Source organism: Sebastes fasciatus, chromosome 7 (genome assembly GCF_043250625.1).
Source record: "Sebastes fasciatus isolate fSebFas1 chromosome 7, fSebFas1.pri, whole genome shotgun sequence".
Classification (NCBI taxonomy): Eukaryota; Metazoa; Chordata; class Actinopteri; order Perciformes; family Sebastidae; genus Sebastes; species Sebastes fasciatus.
In genome coordinates, this window is record NC_133801.1 from 25,281,331 (window position 1) to 25,302,614 (window position 21,284).

Here is a 21,284-nt window from a genome sequence, read left to right on the forward strand (position 1 = left end):
TGATTATGACTGTGTGTGTGTGTGTGTGTGTGTGTGTTTTATCTGTGTATGACCTGGTTTCAGTGATGTATATGAAGTGGAGGTGGCCTGCTGAGTATTATTTGTGCATAGTTAAAGATTAATATGTGCTATAACAGTGTTTAGTTGGCTGTGCTCCAGCTGCTCTCCCACTAGTCACACATCTCTCTGAGCTGCCAGCTGAGCAGCTGAGCAGGGCGGACCCGTCCTGACTGTTTACTCTGTCTGAGCTCAGCTAGTTAGCTGTCACATGAAACTGCTCTCTGCAGCGAAAACACACAGTCCTGTGAACATGTCAGGGTGAGTAACTTGACCTTGATAACTAAGTGGAACAGCTGGAAGCTAAAGACATCTACAGTAGTCTCCATAAAGAATAGCTGAGTGTAACAGTCAATGCTAGCTGAGTTAGCTGTGTAGTGTTAGCATGCTAGCACAGATTTGCTACTGATTTTGTTGGATGACGCGGCAACAAAACATCTTTAACTATTTCATGTTTGGTTGGTTTGACCCTCAACAATGAGCCACTGCTTTAACACAGGCTGGTGGTTAACGAGGACTTAGTTTGGGTCACACACTGAGTGATGAAGTTGAGCTACATGCTGCACTAGTTAGTTAATTAGCACTGTGAGGCTAGCTGTTGCTGTTAGCTGACAAACATTCACATAACAGTCATGAATCTGCATATTAAATGTTGCCTCAGCCTGTTACAACTCCTTATCTGTGTAAAACAACTCCCTTTCTCACAGTCCCTGTTGTGGATTTCTATATAATCACATTGTAATAATCTGCAGGGCACTCTCCTGCAGACTCTGTGTGACTCTGTATAACCAGTAGCCTCTTCATGCAAAGACATTTCATCTGTTAGAGATCTCTATTGATTATTGTTTTCCAGCCACCAGTCAGTCACACGACTCACACCTGAATGTTAAGGTGTGTTAAAGCTTGAAGTGCTTCTCTTCCTGTTTGACAGCAGCTGATAGCTGATAAGAGGAGCAGCCAGACTCATGGTCGAGGTTTGGGTGTGAACAACTTGGGACACAATGTCTCTCTTGCTGATCTCCTTCCTGCTAATTCTCCTGCTTGGGATTGGGCTGCTATGTGTCATTTTCAGGTAAGAAATGTGTCAGTTTCTACAGTATATATCTGTGATTGAAAACACAGCTGAAAACACTGGACACTGAGTACAAATATAATATCAACATCATGTGCAATACTACTTCTTACATTCTCATGTGCAATATCACTGTTCATTGTGTGCAATATTAATGCCCAACATGTGCAATATTACTTATTTTTCTGTTTGTTAGTTTACTTTATCTTTTTTATTTAACTTATCTTATCTTATTTACTCATTTTGCTAATTGTATCTTACTTAATTGTTATTCTATTAGGCACTGGGGCTAGAAATAGTACTTGTTTTATTTTATACACTTGAACTTGTTGTATTTTTGAGCAATCTCTAGCACAAGAATTTCCTACGGGATTAATAAAGTTCTATCTTATCTTATCTTATTGCAAATGATACTCTTGTCTGTTGGTAACATTTAGTTTAACAAAGATTTAACCCAGGTGTTTCTTGCACCCTTGAGTTTCCTTATTTTATGAACAATTATTTACAAAAATCAAAAGATTTCTGCTTTTGTCTTTTGCTCCTAGGTGGCTCATATGCACCTTGGCTGTGCGGTTCTTCCAGACTGCACTGAATGCAGATCTCAAGATCAAATCAGTCGGGCTGTTTTCTGTCCAAGGAGTTAGTATCCAGTTTCACCCCCAGCATACTCTGGTAAGACACTGTGTTTACATGACATTTATGAAGTGAGGCGTGAGCTCATACAAGGCAGCTTCTGCTCCCATTTCAGGGGGTACATGTTTGTCTCAGTAATGGCCAGAACACATGTTATGTTGTTTGTCAACTTTCCCAAAAATATATCAAAGGTACTCTTTCAACTTAGTTACTATACCGTAACCATGACTCTCTTTACGACAGGAAATTGACAAAATATGGATTTCAAGTAAACTTCTAAACCAGGATTTACCGTAAGTTGTCACATTTTTTTGTTAGTTGGATAGTTTGAGATAAAAATTTGTCAGCAAATCACTTTTAGATTTGAAACCCTTACATATAAAAATACATAATTATGTTATTTGAGACAGCTACTTTCTGTTTCAGGAGATACCTGGCGTTGTGTGTTGGCGAAACCAGAGTTAGGTTTGATTTACAAGCACCACTCCGACCTTTGGTGAAGAAGAGCAGCCATGGAAAAACGTCTGGGAAGCTTTCAGTCAGCCCCACAACGCTACGCTGTCTGTCACAAGTATGGAGCCTCACTAAAGGTCAATCTTTTACTAAACTGATTTGTAGACAGCATCTCACTTCTTCTTATCTTGTGTTTTCAGCTGCTGTCGTTCCACATCAGCTCAATCAATGTGATGGTATTGAACCTGGCACTTACAGAGTCTCTGTGGCACATGACCGTTACAGGCATCACCTTGTTACTAGACCACCAGAGTAAAAGGTAACTGCGCAGTTCACACTCTGTCTATTTCTGTCTGCCATTGATCTCATTTAAATTGAATAGAAAAAGAAAGGAGTATCATTTTACAATGTTATTAACTTCCATTACAGGCTGGCGTGGGATTTCTCAGTCGGGCAGCTAAGCAGTAAAGTGCTTAAAAGCAGTCAGTTGGTAAGTTCTTCTGTTTTCCCTGCAATAGAAAATTGTGATTGATTGTGTGGGTCTAACGTGCTCTCTATTGTAGGATATATGTCTGGCTGAAGTGGCCCTGAGCCTGCTGCTGTCTGGAGATGTGAGCCTACCGGAGATGAAGCCAGGTTGTCTGTCCCTGAACGTGAGGACACTCATAGCAGAGCTGCATGAGGGATTATTTCTTAGCCAACTCCTGCTGCCCCCGTCTCCCAAAAAGAGCATTCAGGATGCATCTGGTGAGCAAAGTATGATCTCTGAAATGTCAAAATGATTATTAGACTAATTTAACAAACTAGCATTAGCAATGACCAATCACTCTTTGGATGTTCATCTCACATCTAGGATGCTGGTTGATTGTATGAATGTCAACTTGTATAGCCAGTATATAAAGCACATCTAGTCCAACTATTAGCTGTATTTGTCCTTTATTGGCCAAGCTAATTCTTTGTACTTGTGCACCCACAACAAGTAGCTAAAATGATAACCGTGACGTAATAGTTGTTTTCCGCTTTGCTTTACATCAGTGAGCTTCTTCTTATTCTTAAACGCCTGCATGTCTACTGTTGTCTGTGATATTTTTAGCTGTTCTGCTAAGCAGCAAGAAAAGGAGGACACGGTCACATCATAGAGCTTTATTGACCTCTGTAGGTGCTTCAAATGTCCACATAAATAGATCAAGTTTAACCTACCCAGTCAGTTATTTAAAAAGTTGGTAAAAAAAATTATTTAAAATAATGTAAATATATAAGAGTGTTCTTGTATTTTCTTTCATTACCTCTTTATATATGCAGTTTTTTGGGTCATTAATCACTGAATGAGAAATTAAAGAAATGCATTGTTAAAATTAAAGTAGCAGTAAGGTTGACAGTTTTGCCAATAGACACACTAAACGCTATAAGGGGGGAAAAAGAGGAAGTGACATATAAGCTCACTCAGATCATCAGACACACAGATACAAAAAAGGAATATATTTGCTATAGAGTAGGCCTAGACTATATGCACTGTGCAGAAAATATCAGTGCCAAAATGTCAATGTCAAAAAATGTATACTACATCAAAATGTGATTGTATTTATTACATGCTTTTTGTATAGGCTTAGTTTTTGTTTCTACAAGTACATCTTGACTACTGTCATGTGCTATATATACTGGCCTAGCAAAAGCAGCCAATACAAAACCACAGACCATTCAGAATGCTGCTGCCAGGGTTTCAACAAAAACTAAAAAGAGAGATCATATAACTCCCGTTTTACACAACCTACAATGTCTCCCAGTATCTTTTAGAATGTTTTTTTAGTTTTTAAAGCACTAAATGGCCTCGCCCCCTCTTATATCACAGACTCCCTATCGTTTTATGATCCTCCACAAACTCTTAAGATCCACCACAGCTGCTCTTTTAACTGTTCCCAAGGTCGCCACAAAAACCTTTGGGGATGATACTCTTAGCCACTACGCCCCAAAAGTATGGAACACTCTGCCTTTTAAATATTATACCTACAGACTACTAACTCAAAATGCATATTTTCAATATTGCCCATAGCAAGAAACTTTCTGTTTTTAATCTTTTATGATTTTAAGATTTTTTGTAATTTTTAGATAATGAAAACTCCCTTCCTCTTTGTGTATGTGTGTTGTTTTAAAATGTTTGGTGTTTTCTTTGCTGAGTTGTAAAGCACTTGTGCTGCGTTCTGTGTGTGAAAGGTGCTATATAAATGAAGTTCAGTCATTCAATCATTCATTCATCCATTTAACAGATTAGTTAGCTGCGTCTCAACATTTTTGATAATATCACACGTAGTATTGTGTTTTAATACTATTAACACGGTTTCCCTTCAGAGTGTGAATACACTGACTGCATCCAGACTGAGACGGTGGAACGGTTCCATCGGCTGGTTCCCAACAAGGTCAATGTGGAATTTGAGAATACAAACGTAACCCTGTCTATGCACAGCCAGAAAAGGTGAAGTCAACATTTTACCATCATCTGCATATAGTTGTTGTTTTGCATTTTGCAATTTGATTCCCTATTGATTCAAACATCGTATGGCTTGTCTTTCCTGTCTGCACAGACACCTGAACTGGACTCTGAAGTCTTTAAAAGTCGGCTATGGACGTGACGACGAGCAGCTTCCTCTTAAAAGCTTCACTCCTGAGCTGAGCTTTCCCCAGAGCAGCCTGGAGCTCCTTCTAGAGGGTCAGTGGACAGCTGGGTGCCAGACGCAATGCAGAGAGAGTTGGATGAAGGAGAAAGCTATGAATAACACATTCTCTTTTTTTTTTTTACTGTCAGATGGACTTCTCCTCTCACAAAGTAGGCAAAGAATCCTTTGTGTGAACTCGCTGAAGACAGCCCTGCAGGTGAGGAAGATGCTTGATGGTCACATTACAAAGCTTATTTAGTCTATGAGTCATATTTGACATTATTTTGACTTTGTCTCTTGTGTTTTTCTACGTTTAGGTTACATCAGTTGACATCTCAGGGTCGTTCACGGTCAACACTTGCATCATCCACTACCGTCACCAGGAGTTCTCCCATTGGCTGAATCTATTTCCATGGGAACAGCTTATCCACAGGAAGGCAGCACATAGAAAAAGGCAAGTTGCAAAAGGAATGCGGGGGGATTATAACCACATATTTTCTGTGACATCTCTAAAAGTTTACTGGAATGATTGGACCTGTGTTCTAATACTACTGTCTTCTCTTTCTTATCCATGTTTGTGTTTGCGCATCACTCATTCTGTATTGTGTCGTTCCATGACGTTATTGTGTTGTACAGTCCATTAGATTATTTGCCCACCCTCCTTTTCCTCAGGCGTCTCCCTCACCTGGATGCTCCTGTTATGATCACCTCCTCCGTGTCCAACGTTAATGTGTCTGTTCAGCTGGGAGACACAACGCCTTTTGCTCTAGGCTTCCTCTCTGCCAGTGCAGGTACAGTACTGTAGGTCTTCCACATGCTGCACTCGTGCACAGAGAAAAGGCAGGTCATATGATGTTATTGTTGCGTTACAAAGCGAAATGAGGGCATTGTTGCGTTAACGTATAACTTCAACACCCTGTGGAAAGCAACATCACGTTCAAGTACTATTGTTACAACACATTTTCCTTCAGTAAATCTTCAAGGTTTTTATTCTGTAGGCAACTTTTGGGTCAATCTTTTTTCTAAACTTGCCAAACTAGATTAGATAAGGTCTTTTCTTAGAGTGCCCTTTAAACGTTACACATTAACTTGTACTCCTTTTATATCCATGTTGACTTTTAATGAGTTAAATCTCCATACTGCAGCAACTTTGAATGTATTTTCCTCATAATAATGCTTTATGATGACATACACTTCCTGTATCTGCAGAACTGCGGCATCTTCTTGACATTAAAGTTGACCCGGAGAGCACAGAGTCCCAGAATGTGCACCGGCGCGCTTCTCTGTCCCTGGACAACTTCTGGTGGAGAGTGGGTCAGGGGTCTCATATCCAACAAGCACCCCACCCTCCTGGTAAACATGTGTGGGGAGAAGCGCTAATTTTAGACTCGCTCAGTCTTCAGGTAGGATCACATTTTATCAGGGAGCTTTTAGAAACTTGTTTTATTGTGTGTTTAATACTCTATTTTCACTTTTTTTTTGTTTAGCAAGTTAGTTAGTCAGAGGATATATTTGTATTACTAATGTTGGTATACTTAAAATCTCATTCCTCCAGGGGACTTTCAACCGACCCCACATGGAGTCGAGTGGCCAGTCTCCGAGTTTGAGCGTGGAGTCCAGCCTGAAAGGGCTTCAAGTGGAGCTCTCAGAGACCTGTGCACTGTGTCTGTCTCGCCTGCTGTCCCTCATCTGTGTACCTCTTGACACAGGGCCACAGCTGTCAGATGTGGCCTCAGTGTCTCCCTCTAGTGACGATACCGTCCAACCCACCCTCTCCTCACAGCCACAGCTGCTGTTCAAACTGGACTGCTGTCTGGAGGATGTTAATGTGTTCACACTGTCGAATCTGGCAGGTGAGTTATTTTAGAATATGTAAGAATGTTGCATGGCTTTGTTCTGTAATTCACTACGTGGGACATAAACAGGACTGTTTAGGATATATTTATAGTGTACCTTATAGTTGTTTGACTGAAAAGACGGGTCCTAATCTACTGTTTAAAGCTACATTTTTCTGAAGTACTACAGGGCAAAAATAGATGTGACTTCTGTGAAGCACAAACAATAAGTCAATTAATAGATTATGATTGACAAAATTCATCAGCGACTATTTCGATAATCGATTAATCATGTAAGTCATTTTTCAAGCAGAAATGCCAAACATTACCAACTACTTTTTCTTTGCCGTATGTGACAGTTAACTGAATTTATTTGGGTTTTGAACTGTTAGTTAAACAAAAACAAGCTATTTATAATAATCTTGGGCTTTAGGAAGTTGTGATAGGCATTTTTCATTATTTTCTGGCATTTAATAGATCAAATGATCAAGAAAAAGAATGTTAATGAAAGTTTTTTTTTTAATTTATTTATTTATTATTTTTACTTCATTTATATATATATATATTCAATTAATATTTTGTTTTGAATTATTCAATGTTTTTGTTACTAGTTTCCGATGCATATCTTACAATTTTACCACAAAAAAAGAAAATAATTGTTAGTTTCCGCTGTAGACCTCTGTTATGTTGTCATTCATCATAAACAATGACAACAACTTTTTTCAGAGAAAATAAAACAAATGGCAGCAATACATTTTAGAGCTTTCCCAAAAAGTAACAGACTTTCCTCTTACGAATGCCCCATTGCATCTTTATTATCTTGTGGGGCTGAAACCACAGCATACACAAATCTCTGTGCCCTTCAGTCTATCATCACCTCTAATTATCTTCTTTTATTTCCTTGTGTTCTCTTTAGGAGCCGTGTCTTTGCGGATAGACACTGTCAGAGTCCAGAGCTCTGCAGAGAGCTCCACGGTGTCTCTTCAAGGTGTTAGCTTTTCAGCGATCAAAGCGCTCACAGAGAGCATGGAGTCATGTTGCCCTGCCTCTCAAACCCCCAACCCTGTGCTCAAACTCACCAAGATAGCCTTGTCCTACTGCATCACCACCCACACCTTACAGGTAATCAGATCTCCATCAGTTTTATTTCTCTGGACGGAATGAATCTCTGTGTCAATATTCATATTTTGTGTCTCATTCAGGTTCAATGTGAAGAGGAGCTCACTGTGGATTGGGCGCCACCCGACCACATGGTCTTATATCAGCACATGATTGAAGCTCAGGCTTGTTGGCTGATGCTTTGCCGAGAGGAAGGAGAGGACAGTCCAGTCCAACCTACGGAGGGTGAAATCACTTCAGACCAGAATAGAGGGCTGTGTGTGCGTGTTGAACTGGGCTGCGCTCGTCTGACGGCCCATGTTAGCGAGCAGAACTACATTCTCCTGCACGCAGAAGCCCTCACAGTCTCCAAGCACGCTGGCTCCATGCACATACATTCTCCTACCGTGAACTTCAACTTTGACGGCAACAACATCGTCAACTTTAACGGTCTAGATGTGGAAATGCACGCAGAGCTGGCCGAGATGCAGCTGCACAGAGACACCTTCCCCTTCCTCGCCACTCCTCACAACCGTGTCTGGGTCCTCACTTGCCCCTCCCTGTCCGTCGAGTTCCCCATCCAGTACAACTTCTCAAACACCTTCGACATGGCTATTAATGTGCAGAAGTGGCTGAAGACTCTGCACCGCTCCCCAAGCCAAGCCACCACCGTCCAACGTCTGCCTCCCGACCTCTTGGTCAAAATCAGCCTGTTTTCGTTCGTCTTCCTGGACGACATCTTCGAAATCAAGTTGCGAGACAACTACGAGCTAATGAAGGACGAGAGCAAGGAAAGTGCAAAGCGTCTCCAGCTTCTGGATAAGAAGGTGGCAGATCTGCGCAAGCAGCACGGAGAACTTCTCCCCGCCAGAAAGATTGAAGAGCTGTATAGTTCACTGGAGAAAAAACACATCGAGATCTACATCCAGCGGTCACGCCGCCTCTACGCCAACACGCCCATGAGGAAGTCTCTGCTGACCTGGACTGTGTCAGACTTGGAGCTGGTAGCCCTGGCTGATCAGTGTCTCCATGGACCAGAGAAAGTGAGAGAGCAGCTGAGGGACATCGACAGAATCAATCCCTTCCCCAGAGACGGACTCCCTCTGGTGGTCCAGTGGTGCCGTGCTGTCAAGTTTAAACTGGCTGCATTTTTGGGTAAATTCACTTATTAATTTGCAGATATGAGACAGGATTTTGATGAGACTAAATTAAAAAATAACATGTAATTAAAGGCCTCACAGTTTTAGCTTACTTCTACCAAAATAATTTCTGTCTTTCCTCTCTTCCCGCTGTGCCAGTGAGAATTCGGGATTACCCGCGCTACCTGTTTGAGATCCGGGACTGGGATCTGTCAGGGCGTCTGATCGGGACGGAGCAGGATGGACAGGCCAGGGCTCATCGCAAAGAGATTGTCCCGCTTGGTCCGCCATGGGGAGATGTGACGGTCCACAGGAATATGCCACCGCTCAAGTTCTACTATGACTTCAAATGTGAGTTTATGGGAATCATGCTGTCACCATGCCATTCTCCGAGCACAGTCCTCAGTCTGTCTTGTTGTTATTATCAGTTCCCATCAGATATACGCTGCTTGTCATCGGACCTGCCCAGTCACAGCTTATGAAATATGCAGTATCCATTCGTGTGACCAAAACAGAAGTTAAAAAGCAGAAGTAAACATCTGCAGGGGCAAAGGAAGAGCAGAACCCTGCTTATGTGTAACGATACATGTAGGGAAATGCTTAGGATCAATATTAGAGAGGAAGTTTGCTTCAGTGTTGTAGCTTCTCCTCCGAGTAGAAAAGCAGTAATACGTTATTTGAAAAACAGCTGTCACTCTGTATTCTTGTGAAAAAGAGAAATAGAATGATTCTGTTTCCTGAAATCAAGACAAAGCAACCATGAACATCATTTAGCCCCGGTTTTGCAGCCTTACTGTTGCGTAATGTGAAGTTTACTCTTTTAGACGCTGTAAGTTAATATCTCTCACTGAATATCCTCTTTATGCAGCGAACATCTCTCTGTACACTATTGTGTGGGGGCCATGTTGGGACCCTGCCTGGACTCTGATTGGCCAGGCCGTTGACCTGCTGACCAAACCCACAGTCGATCCCTCACCTCTGCTGGCCTGGTGGGACAAAAGTCGTCTCCTGATGCATGGGCGCTGGATTATGGACATTGAACAGGCCAATCTTCATCAGCTGGCTACAGAGGTAAAACAATGTACACAAACAAACTCAACTGTTAGATGTGAGTCTCCGGTAGATCTACGCAGGAAGAGGTTTAGCAAAGTTATGTTTGTGACAAATCAATAAACTTTAAATCAGTTGGCATTTCCACTCAGTGTGTCTGTTTCATGGCACATACTGCACCCTCACAGTTCTTTGTGGTAACTACCTGAGATATGTGATGCAAAATAAAATGAATCACCTAATCTAGTATAAAGACGAATCTTGCATTTTTTACAGGACCCTTACAACACTACAGAAAACATGCACTGGGAGTGGAATAAGCTGAACTATGACTGGAACCCAGGCCAGTTTGTTTTTAAAGGAGATTTGGACGTAAATGTCAGGACGGCATCAAAGTAAGTGGAGGCATTAGATGTGAAAATAGCTGTTAAATGCAACTTTTAACTTCATCGTTCAGTTAATACAGGTGCCTTTTTTCCCCATGCTAGGTATGATGATATCTGTTTTCTGCACATGCCCAACCTGTGTATGACCCTTGGCCTCCAATGGCTTTGCCACGGCAACCCCCATGACCACCATGCTGTAATGCTCTGCTGTGCGGAGAACGTTGCAGACGTGACCTCAGGACAACCTCATGACTCCTACAGAGCCTTTCGCTCTGAGAACCTCAACCTCTCCATCACCATGGACCTTAACGAGCTCTGCGGCACTGGTACGTGCGACTCCGTTAGCTGCTCTATCTAGCTAAGCTAAGCCCACTGCGCTTGAAAACCAGTACCATGTATGTATTTATCTATAGATAACTTTATATGTTTTTTTTCTTTGTAGAACCCTCCCAGCCAAGAATCCTGCTGTACAGCAGCACTCTGCGCTGGATGCAGAACTTTTGGGCCACATGGACGGGTGTGTCTCGACCCATCTGCAGAGGCAAGCTCTTTCACAGCCTCAGGCCTGTCCGCAAGAAGCTGGGTCAACACTACAAACAGATGTCCTACACAGCTGCCTTCCCACAACTACAAGTAAGTGTTTTTCTGGGCTGCCTTCCAACAACAGTCTACTAAAAATCTGCTTAATGTTTGTACCATGAAATCAGTACAGTATGTACCTTGATTTTTAACAGATTACACCTAATATCTACCATATGTATACATTTTTTACGCATTGTGTGTCTTTCAGGTGCATTACTGGGCCTCCTTCGCCCAGCAGAGAGGCATCCAAGTGGAGTGCAACAAAGGTCACGTCTTCACACGAGGGGCACAGAGACTTATTCCACAGGGTACAGGCATTGGCATTCAAGAAAAACAATTTATTCATACATGCTTGATTTTATGTTGATGCATGTATGTATGTGTGTGTTATATATTGTCTTTCAGCTGGCACTGTGATGAGGAGGCTGATCTCTGAATGGAATGTGACTCAAATGGTTAGCGAGCTATCTCAGGTGACGGTTCACCTGATGGCGTCCACCTGGGACGAGACAGCCGACCACCAGATCAACGCTCAGGTGAAGAAGACCCACCTGGTCAGCCTGTCCTCCCTGAGCTACCAGCGGCAGAGCAACCGCATGGAGGAGGTAAAAAACACAGAAGTGGCTGAAGCACAAGCCTTTTTCTTCACTATGTATGAATTCATAACGGAGCTCTTTTTGAATATTTCTGACAGGAGGTGAACCAGAAGGATGAGACTAACGCCTCTTACACTCACAAACTGCGCCTGGTGGACCTGCGTGCTTCCTGGACCACCACTAACAGGAACATAGCCTTCGGCCTGTACGACGGTTATAAGAAGGCATCGGTGCTGAAGAGAAATCTCTCTACTGAGGCGTTGAAGGGTCTTAGGATCGACACACAGCTGCAGACCAAGAAGCTCAAACGCACTCCTTCCAACTACTCTCCCTCCACAGCCCCGACCACGCCAGTAATGCCCACCGTCAGTCGAGCAGAAAAAAGTCAAAATGAAGGTGAGGAAATAGCTCAACAAAGAAAAAGACAACATCCGTGTCATTCAAGACTCACTAACCTCTCTTTTACCACTTCATTTTATAGGAACATCGATGCTCCAGAAACTGATTGAGGAAACAGACAAGTTTGTGGTGTTTTCAGAGGAGGATTCAGGTGTCAGCGACCAGCTGTGTGGAATCGCAGCCTGTCAGACCGATGATGTCTATAATCGCAACTGGTTCATCGAGCTGGTCAACTGTCAGGTAGCTGACATGATTTTTGTTTCTAAGAGCTGCTTAGTTTTCCATGTAAATTCCTACTTAGTGTCACTTTTAAAAAGCTTATTTACTCCTGTTTTGTTGGTTTCCATCTTTTAACCTCTAATTCAAGATCATGTCAGAAAATCCAACCAATATTGGCTACAACATCCTACAACCAGGGCTGAAAAAAACAAAAAGAATGTGTTCTTTGATCTTGAAAAGTTTTTATTTTTATGCCTCCGCGACAGCCGTGGCTGGAGGTATTACATTTTCGGGTTGTCCGTCCGTACATCCATTCTCTTGAATGCAATATCTCAGGAATGCCTGGGAGGGATTTCTTCAAATTTGGCACGAATGTCCACTTGGACTAAGGATGAACTGCTTAGATTTTGGTGGTCAAAGGACATGGTCACTGTGAACTCACGTCCGTCCCATTCTCATGAACTGCGATATCTCAGGAACCTCCTTGGGGGAATTTCTTTGGATATTTGGTGGTCAAAGGTCAATATCACTGTGACCTCACAAAACACGTTTTTAGCCATACCTCAAGAATACAAATGCTAATTATGACAAATTCACACAAATGTCTAATAGGATAAAACAATGAAGTGATGACATTTTGGACAGATATGGATGTAATACATACAACTGCGAGGCGGTAATTCTAGTTCCTAATTTAGATTTCCTCTGATAGCTGGTTGAATGCAGGTCCATCTGGCCCAGTATTTCAGTCTTCTTCTTTGCTTTACCCAGATGATGTTGCGTGGCACAGAGACCGCAGGCTGCGTGTTGGTGTCTGCAGCAAAGGCTCAGCTGCTTCAGTGTGAGCACCACCCAGCCTGGTACAACGACACCCTGAAGCAGAAAACCACCTGGACCTGTCTGCTGGATGGCATGCAGTACTTTGCCACCATGGAGCCCAACCCGTCTGAGCAAGAGGACAGACAGTTGTGGCTGGAGGTAAGCACAGCTCTGTAGTTAGTCATAAATCATTATTAGAAAACTGCAAATATATAAAACCAGCCATACAATTAAAGACATTACATTTCCTTCTAACTGATATTAAGTTAAAGTTAAAGTTTTCAGTTGGTTAGCAATGCATTATCGAAGGATGGAAAGTTTGTGATATGCCATAATTTCAGATAATAACATGGCAAACACATTAACCTATTTGTAGTATGGTACTGTATAACACACCTGGTTTGAAAATGAAGAAAACAAACTATTCAACTACAACATCACAACCAAGGCTTTATAGTAACTCATCTGTGTTGAGTGCTGTTCCTGCTCTGATTTGATGTTGTGTTCAGGTGAAAAACATTGAGGAGCACAGGCAGCGTAACCTAGACTCAGTGCTGGAGCTGATGGAGAGTGGCCAGGCTGTGGGAGGAATGGTTTGCACCACTACAGGTAAATTACTTCTCAAACGCAGGATTGGTCTTCTTTACCACATGGAGAAAAAAAAGATGCATTGCAGGACGCTGACCGCATAGCCTCTAAAAAATTTTATTCTCTGTGTCTGTAGACTGGAACCAGCCAGCTCAGGTGAACGACACGCAGCAGGTTCAGCGTATCATCTCACGTTGTAGCTGCCGGATGCACTACATTAGTTACAGTCACGACATCAACCCAGAGGTGGCCACGCAGATCAAACCACCGGAGCTGAGGAATAACCACGAGAAAGAGGACCTGCTGAAGAAACAGGCTGGTATGTCTGACCACCTACAGACTGCACATCTTCAACCCGCAAGGAATAATGCATCTGGGTTCTTGTAAAAGGGGCAGTTTACTGTGTTCTTCATTAACAATGTCAGGTGGGGAGGGGATATTTTTTACTATATATGAGCTTTAAAGGGGCTAGATGTAAGAATCACAAATTGCTTGTTAACAGTGGCACCTGTGGCCGTTAAGTCAACGACAGTCAGCATCCTGTTGCTCGCACCAGCGCTTGTGCTCGCACTACGTTGACGCAAGTGAGCATCAGTCAAAGCTGTGAGGCAACACGCAAGACTGAATGTGATTGACAGGCATCATGTTGATTACCGTTAGCAACATTAGTCCGCTAAAAGCACAACATGAAGGTCCCTCTATGAATCGAAGGCTCGGCCGTTGCTGATCCTGGTTTTCTCCTGATGTCGGTCATATTCATGTTTTGCAAAACGGTGCTTTACTAGATATAACTTTGTTTTTTTTGTGCTTCCGTGGAGTTTGTGTTGGAGTCTGAGTTGTGGTGGGGGCTGGTCGTTTTGTTGGCGTTAGCAGACTCCATTTCTAACCGAACGTTAGCTATCGTTGCACACTGTTAACCCTGAGGCGGAAATGAAGAGAGTAAAGGCACTCGCGACCGTGAATGAAGTCCCATCCGTTGGATTTTCCCGAAAAAAACGTCCCACATTCTTCACATTAAAAGCAGTCTACAGGCTGATAGAGGAAACCCAGAAAGTCCCAGAAGGTCTCATTTTTTAGGTTAGGTTACAACCTGTTCACACGTTGGCAATAAAGAGTTTTATTATGTTGCTTTAACAGGGGCTGTGGACACCTTCACCCTCATTCACCACGATCTCGAGATATCCACTAACCCTGTTCAGTACGCTATGATCCTGGACATCGTCAACAACCTGTTGTTACACGTGGAGCCCAGACGCAAGGTAGGCTGGAGCATCAGATGGACAGTGATCCCAATTTACAAAACATCTCCATGTCCTTAGCGATGTTTCATCTTTGCTCATTCTGTGTTTGTTTTTTTTAATCTTCTGGACATGTAGGAACACAGTGAGAAAAAGCAGCGTGTGCGTTTCCAGCTGGAAATTTCTAGTAACCCTGAGGAGCAGCGCAGCAGCATCTCGCACCTCCAGGAGGCAGTCAGGCAGCACCTTGCCCTGATTAGACGCCTTGAGAAACAGATTTACTCCAACATCAGAGTGAGTCACGCAGTGCTATACTCCTTAAATTGCCACTCGTTATTTAAAACCGAGTGTTTATCTGGAAAGAAAATAATGACTATTTCTTTAAATTGCAGGCACAACCCGAAGAACTGAGCGGCGACGAACTGATGGAGATCAACACAAGACTGCAGAACCAGCTAAACCAGGAGAAGAACGACATGCAGATGAAGAGTGAAGAGCTCAACATTCTCATCAGGTCTCACATCAGCACTTCATTCATAGCCAATACTGAGAAGATATGCCACGCAGGTCAAAATAAATATATATTCTCTGTCATTTAGGTGTTTTAAGGACTTCCAGCTGCAACGGGCAAACAAGCTGGAGCTGCGTAAGCCCCCAGAGGATGTGAGCGTGGTGAGGAGAACGGAGATCTACTTCGCCCAGGCCCGCTGGTGTTTGACCGAAGAGGACGGCCAGCTCGGCATCGCTGAGTTGGAGCTGCAGAGATTTATGTACAGTAAGGTGAGTGCTGATGATCGCACTGCAGACAGGACGGTTTCTTATCTTCCATCTGGGGCTGAAAACTCACCTGACATCCCACTTTATTATCTTTCATATCCTCTTTTTACTATTTGCACTTGAAAAAACATTCCCTCTGTCTCCCTCCATCGCTTGTTTACCCTTTTCAAGAACCCTCCTAGGATAACAGGAATATATAACACATCCTATTGAACTGCAAAAACACAATTTGCACTATGGGTATCCTATGATATCTTACTGCTAACATAACCAATATTATACTTAATCACTGCTGCTTGGTAAATGTTGATGACTGCATACTCTCTTTCCACAGCTGAACAAGTCTGACGACACGGCAGAGCATCTTTTGGAGTTAGGCTGGTTCACAATGAACAACCTGCTGCCCAATGCAGCATACAAGGTACATTTTGACATTACATTATTCAGACAGGCAAATTAATTTGACTTTAATTTATTTAAGCTTTAAAGTGTAACTTTGGTATTTTTCAAACTGGAACCTATGTTCCCATGTTTTTGCGTCTAAGTGACTAATGGGGACAACAGTTTTTGTTGTTGCAAGTGAGCAGTGTCAGTGTAACGTTACGTTGACTAAAAGTGCTTGTTTTTGCCACTGACAGGCTCTGATTGTTATTGTGACAACATTATGGAAAAGATCCTACAGAGATATGAAACGTTTTTCTTACTGTTTGCTTGATTCGGTTTGTTATTGTGTCCAAGTCCAGCTCAAGGAGAAGTCTCGTTGTGAAATCTGAATATCTGTATACTCTGACTCAAATAAATACGGGCGGCCATCGAGTTCAGAGACCTCATCCACATCGTCAAAATCATCTAAATATTCAGCCATGACATTGAAAATCTTTTAGAGAACTCTACGCTATGCAGCACAACAAACTCAGCCGGCACTCGCGTTTTCCACCATGGATGAATTCCACTATTCCACCGTTGTCTTCCGGCAACAAGTCACCTCGCCAGATTTCAGAACGAGACTCCTCCTTGAGTGAGACTCTTTCCATGATGTCAGACACTTATAATAACAATCAGAGCCTGTCTTGGCAAAAACAAGCACTTTTAGTGAACATAAGTGACGGTGTCAGCTTGCCCTGTTAGCACCATTTTGCAGCCCATGAGCAGCTGCCGTCCACAGCGCTTTACCTCAATACTGGACTAATTTCAGAAATTGTTGTCCACATTAGTCACTTACTGTAGACACATTAAACATGGGGAAATAGGGTCCAGGTTGAAAAATACCAAAGTTACCCTTTAATTACAATTTACAAATAATATCAATACAATAAAATGCAAAGACATCCAGGACAAACATCCTTTAGATGCTGACTGTTCTGAGAGAAGTTGTGTATGTATTTCCAAAAAAGCCTACAATATGTAATATTTATTTATGACTCTCTGCCTGGTTTCCTCTGTGCAGCGTGTGAGGGTATGTACAGTGCTCGTAACAGTGACAAGACTTAACGTCTGTGTTGACTCCATCTTGTTTGTCCAGATGGGATCACTTCAGAGTTTCATATTCAGTGTTGCATGCACCTTCAAGGACTCATTGATGCATGTGTGACCCCAAGGACTCATTACAAGTTCACTTATAACCTGGTGGTGCTGTCGTCGTCCATCCCGTGTTCATATCATCAACATTACGTGCTGATCTTCACACAGAATCTGACTAGAGCTTTATTCTGTGACGTCGCATTAACTCTTCTTTTACAGGTCGTGCTCCGTCCTCAGAGCAACTGCCAGTCGGGACGCCAGTTTGCGTTGCGCATCTTCAGTAAAGTGCGCCCCCCTGTGGGAGGAATCTCTATCAAGGAGCACTTTGAGGTGAAGAACATCACATGCACGTTTCAGCCACATTCACTGACACATTTGGATCGTGTTTTGATTTAATGATCGTTTCCCATCATCAGGTGAACGTGGTGCCTCTCACCATCCAGCTGATGTACCAGTTCTTCAAAAGGATGATGGGATTTTTCTTCCCGGGCAGAAATGTCGAGGAGGAGGAGGTCACCGATGAGGAGGACAAGTTCAGATTGGTCACTACAGGTATGTTGTTGTTGTCAACAGTGGCAATATGACAGCAGTAAGCTGAGTAGCACTCAGTCTACAATCTGTCTGCGGGGTCACCAGCCTGTAATCTGAACCAACTGACCGATCAATAATAGTTTCCATTTTCTCTCACAGATGTGGTATCAAATAGCCCATTACTGCGTTATGTCATCCCCCTGATCTATTACAAGGCTCTGTCACGTTGGATGTGACCTTGAGATATGTGTGTGTGTGAGAGAGAGAGACTCAGTGGGAGCATGAGGTGTAGGGTGCAGAGTCACCCAGAGGCCACAGCGCTAATGCTGATGCCGTCTGTGTCACAGGTATCGCTGTCAAGCCTCGGCAGTCATCAGAGGACACCATGGGTGCTATGGGCCCCAGCAAAGGTGTCGCCCAGGGACTGAACCGCACGGCGGGGGTCAGGAGGTCATTCAGGAAACCTCCGGAGGTATTCGTGCTGCTTTTTCTGATTTGCGTGTGCACAGATGTCAAGTATAAGAAAACATAGAAATGTAATTGATTTCTGATTTTTCCTCCCGCCAGCATCCCGTTGATGACATTGATAAGATGAAGGAGCGAGCTGCTATGAACAACTCCTTCATCTACATCAAGATTCCCCAAGTGCCCCTGTGTGTCAGCTATAAGGTGGGTTTTTTTCTGTGACCAGCAGCTGTTACAGAGCTCTGCATTTACTACGTTTACATGCACACTAATATTCCACTATTATTCTGAATATGACAATATTCCGACTTTGATACGGGGTCACGTGAACAATAGCATATTCGGTTTGGATATTCCAAATTAGGCTTTATTCCGAATGGAGCTTTTTCTGATTAAGACGTGGGATATGCCGTTATTCTTTGGTTTTTAGGAGCATTCTTTGGACATGTATACAGCCCATATTTCTGTTAAGAAGCAGAAACACACCTGCTTTTAAACATGTTTGCACTGTATTCACACGGTTGAACAAAGTCCACCACCGGTTTCGTTAATCGTGTATGCACAGCTGCATGTAAACAGGAATATTATTGAAATACTCATTTTCATTAGCCATGTAAACCGCTTAGTATGAATACTGTCTTTATGGAATAAGGGCAAACAAATATATATTTTGTGCATATTAACAAAGTCACTGACTTTTTTTTATTAAATTCATGTTAATTATTATGGATAATGAATTTGAATAGAAATAAGACTGACAAGGAATATTCTATCTTAGTATTTTGACCTTAAAGCAGCTAAGGTCATTCATACAAAACTATCTCTAACTGTGGAAAATCATCATGTTCATAGCTTCCTGGCATTTTGTCTATTAACTTTTGTATTTTTGATGTTGGCCCTTTGGAATTGCATGAGAAACTCTACAGTAGAGGCATTATGCTAGATTTAAGATTGAATAGTTTATTTGTCACTCGCTCATACTGTATATTGTACGAGCATGTCACAGTGATGTAGCATAGTGTGCTAAAAAGATTAGTGTGCAATAAAGAATAACCAGAATAAAAGTAGAAAAAAATAAAGTTAAAGATGAAAATTAACAAAAATAGAGCTAAAAGAGAGTGAATATCGGACATAGATTCATCAGGCAGACACAAACAGGACTCCAAATGAATGATAATGTTGCTCCGTAACTGCTGGATGTGTAAATAAGCAGCTGTTTGCTAACAAGTTTGTGATTTTAACTTAAAAGATTTTTACAGCTTGTTTCTGATGTCCAAAAGGTAAAAAAAAAAACATCAGTGATTGTAGGTTTAATTTGCTTTTTTTTGGTTATTCAACTGACGTTACTAACTCTCTTTAAATCCCCCTTCTTCAGGGAGAAAAGAGTAGTGTGGACTGGAAGGACCTGAACCTGGTTCTGCCCTGTTTGGAGTACCATAACAATACCTGGACGTGGCTCGACTTTGCCATGGCTGTGAAGAGGGACAGCCGCAAAGCTCTTGTAGCACAGGTACACAACATTTGACTCCTCTGTTTATCAAATGTTCACTACTTGAAGCCCTCATAAGCTGTGACCTTGATCTACTGTAATTTAAGATTATCCTCCGTTGTAGTCGGTGTGCTTTCAATTGGTTAAATGTATTACCAAAGAATGACTAGGAGTAGAAATGTTCCCCGACATTGAAAAGTTCTGTATTCATGAACTTGTTCTTTTTTGCTCAGATGATAAAGGAGAAGCTGCGTCTGAAGCCGGCCTCAGGCTCAGACACGCGGGGGAAGGCGGCCGAGGGGAAGTCGGACAACAGCATACAGCAGCAGCAGGAGGAAGACGAGAAGGCTCGGCTCCTCATCGGCCTCAGCACCGCAGACAAGAGCTCCGGCAAGAAGAGCATCTTCAGTCGGCGCAAGTGAAGCAACAAAAAACACTTGCACATTCGAGGATGATCCGCTGCAGCAGCATGCCACACTCCCTCGGTACGAGGATCAGGGAAAAACTGCCTCTTAAGGGGTCAGGATGTCAGTCTGGCTTTGTGAATCACAATGAGAAAAGGGAGACGGTCGAGCATTTCAAATAGTTTATAGAGATACCTTACTGTATCATATGAGCCTGCTGAACTTTGAGTAATATGTTTTGTTTGTTTCAGATTTGAGTTTATGGCCAAAATCCACCTCATGCAGGGAACTCAAAACAACTCCAGGGTTTACCAGGGTGCCATTTTGACCAAATATATATATATTATTTGTTTATTTGTGTGCCATTAAAATGTGCATTTCATACACAAAAATGACCACTTGTGCTGCATTGAATGTAGCGAGGAAGATTTTACAGTGTGTAGCTAGCACTTCACTGTTACTGTTTCCTCTGCTTCTATAGAAATGCAACACCGAGAGCACCTTTTCCTGCTGGATCAGGAACACTGTACGTCTGCTAGAAGAAATATAGGACTCAACTGGAAGCACCTTCAAATGCTGTCCGCTGTAAAAAAAAAAAAAATGAAATGTTGAAATGCCATAAATAAATATATCACTATATGTTTTATCAATTAAAGATAAATGGCTGTATGAGTGTCACTCTGACAGGAAGGCCTTTGTTTCCCCCACAAATGATTTTTATATTTTACCTGTAAGTGACAGTGTGCGTCCCTCAGCTATATAGCTCTTCTTTACTGTACATCACCCCAGTGCAATATATCAACAACAGAGCAGCAAAAACATTTAAATGTCTTGTATAATGTCGCACTTGGTTTGATGGTATTGTGTGCAAAAAAAAAAAGAAAATATGTTGCAGCTAATCGCTGAGTGTATGTTTTGTAATTTTATTACTAAAGCACTTTTTTATGCAAAGTATTTTGATATTTTTGTAACCACGGTTGTTTTCTTTCTGTTGAAGTATAACTGTGCTGCTAAGCCTGTTTTATTTCTGTCACATTTCTATTAAGAAGAAAATCAAAGCTCCAAACATTTCAATTAAGCGGATCATATCAGCAAAAAAGCAGATGTATTCACACAGCTCTGTGGCTTATTGTTTATCTGTCAATAAAAAGTGTTATAGTCTCTCAATGGTGTTTGGTTTTTGTTAGTGCATGCAGTACATTGGGTGAATAGAGAGGATGATTGATCATTAATCTGACAGCTTTAACTGGAGCGGAATAGCTCTTCCAGCTCTGCAGGACTC

General features: G+C 42.2%; 1 protein-coding gene across 6 annotated transcripts; it reads left to right on the forward strand.

Annotated features, from left to right (window-relative positions):
• The first annotated feature begins 176 nt into the window (after window positions 1-176).
• On the forward strand, window positions 177-21,169 carry LOC141770432 (bridge-like lipid transfer protein family member 2). Of its 6 annotated transcripts, none has more exons than XR_012594559.1 (40): window positions 177-318; window positions 992-1,129; window positions 1,675-1,801; window positions 2,006-2,055; window positions 2,189-2,333; window positions 2,416-2,534; window positions 2,645-2,705; window positions 2,779-2,962; window positions 4,562-4,685; window positions 4,795-4,919; window positions 5,016-5,083; window positions 5,184-5,320; window positions 5,539-5,657; window positions 6,076-6,269; window positions 6,422-6,719; window positions 7,618-7,823; window positions 7,904-8,954; window positions 9,098-9,289; window positions 9,807-10,009; window positions 10,265-10,383; window positions 10,477-10,700; window positions 10,817-11,007; window positions 11,165-11,264; window positions 11,362-11,561; window positions 11,651-11,948; window positions 12,034-12,191; window positions 12,942-13,148; window positions 13,499-13,598; window positions 13,714-13,896; window positions 14,715-14,836; window positions 14,954-15,109; window positions 15,208-15,329; window positions 15,415-15,595; window positions 15,927-16,013; window positions 17,333-17,443; window positions 17,530-17,685; window positions 17,804-18,116; window positions 18,212-18,313; window positions 19,485-19,619; window positions 19,832-21,169. XR_012594559.1 is itself a non-coding variant. In XM_074639917.1 (40 exons), exons 2-40 carry the CDS (start codon window positions 1,059-1,061, stop codon window positions 20,018-20,020), a joined length of 6,756 nt encoding a protein of 2,251 aa, XP_074496018.1. In that variant the 5' UTR covers window positions 177-318; window positions 989-1,058; the 3' UTR covers window positions 20,021-21,169. The 6 variants fall into 6 exon arrangements, 4 of the variants coding, with proteins under 4 accessions (XP_074496018.1, XP_074496020.1, XP_074496019.1 ...); XR_012594560.1 differs by having other exon boundaries at window positions 17,530-17,678; XM_074639917.1 differs by having other exon boundaries at window positions 989-1,129; window positions 5,503-5,657; window positions 17,530-17,665; window positions 17,992-18,116.
• Window positions 21,170-21,284: the final 115 nt, after the last annotated feature.

Excerpts from the sequence above, each read along its gene's own strand:
- LOC141770432 (XM_074639917.1), top strand. The coding sequence starts at position 1,059 with ATGTCTCTCTTGCTGATCTCCTTCCTGCTAATTCTCCTGCTTGGGATT. Across the intron at positions 10,384-10,476 it reads AATGTCAGGACGGCATCAAA|GTATGATGATATCTGTTTTC; the intron begins GTAAGTGGAGGC and ends TCCCCATGCTAG. Across the intron at positions 11,008-11,164 it reads CTGCCTTCCCACAACTACAA|GTGCATTACTGGGCCTCCTT; the intron begins GTAAGTGTTTTT and ends TGTGTCTTTCAG.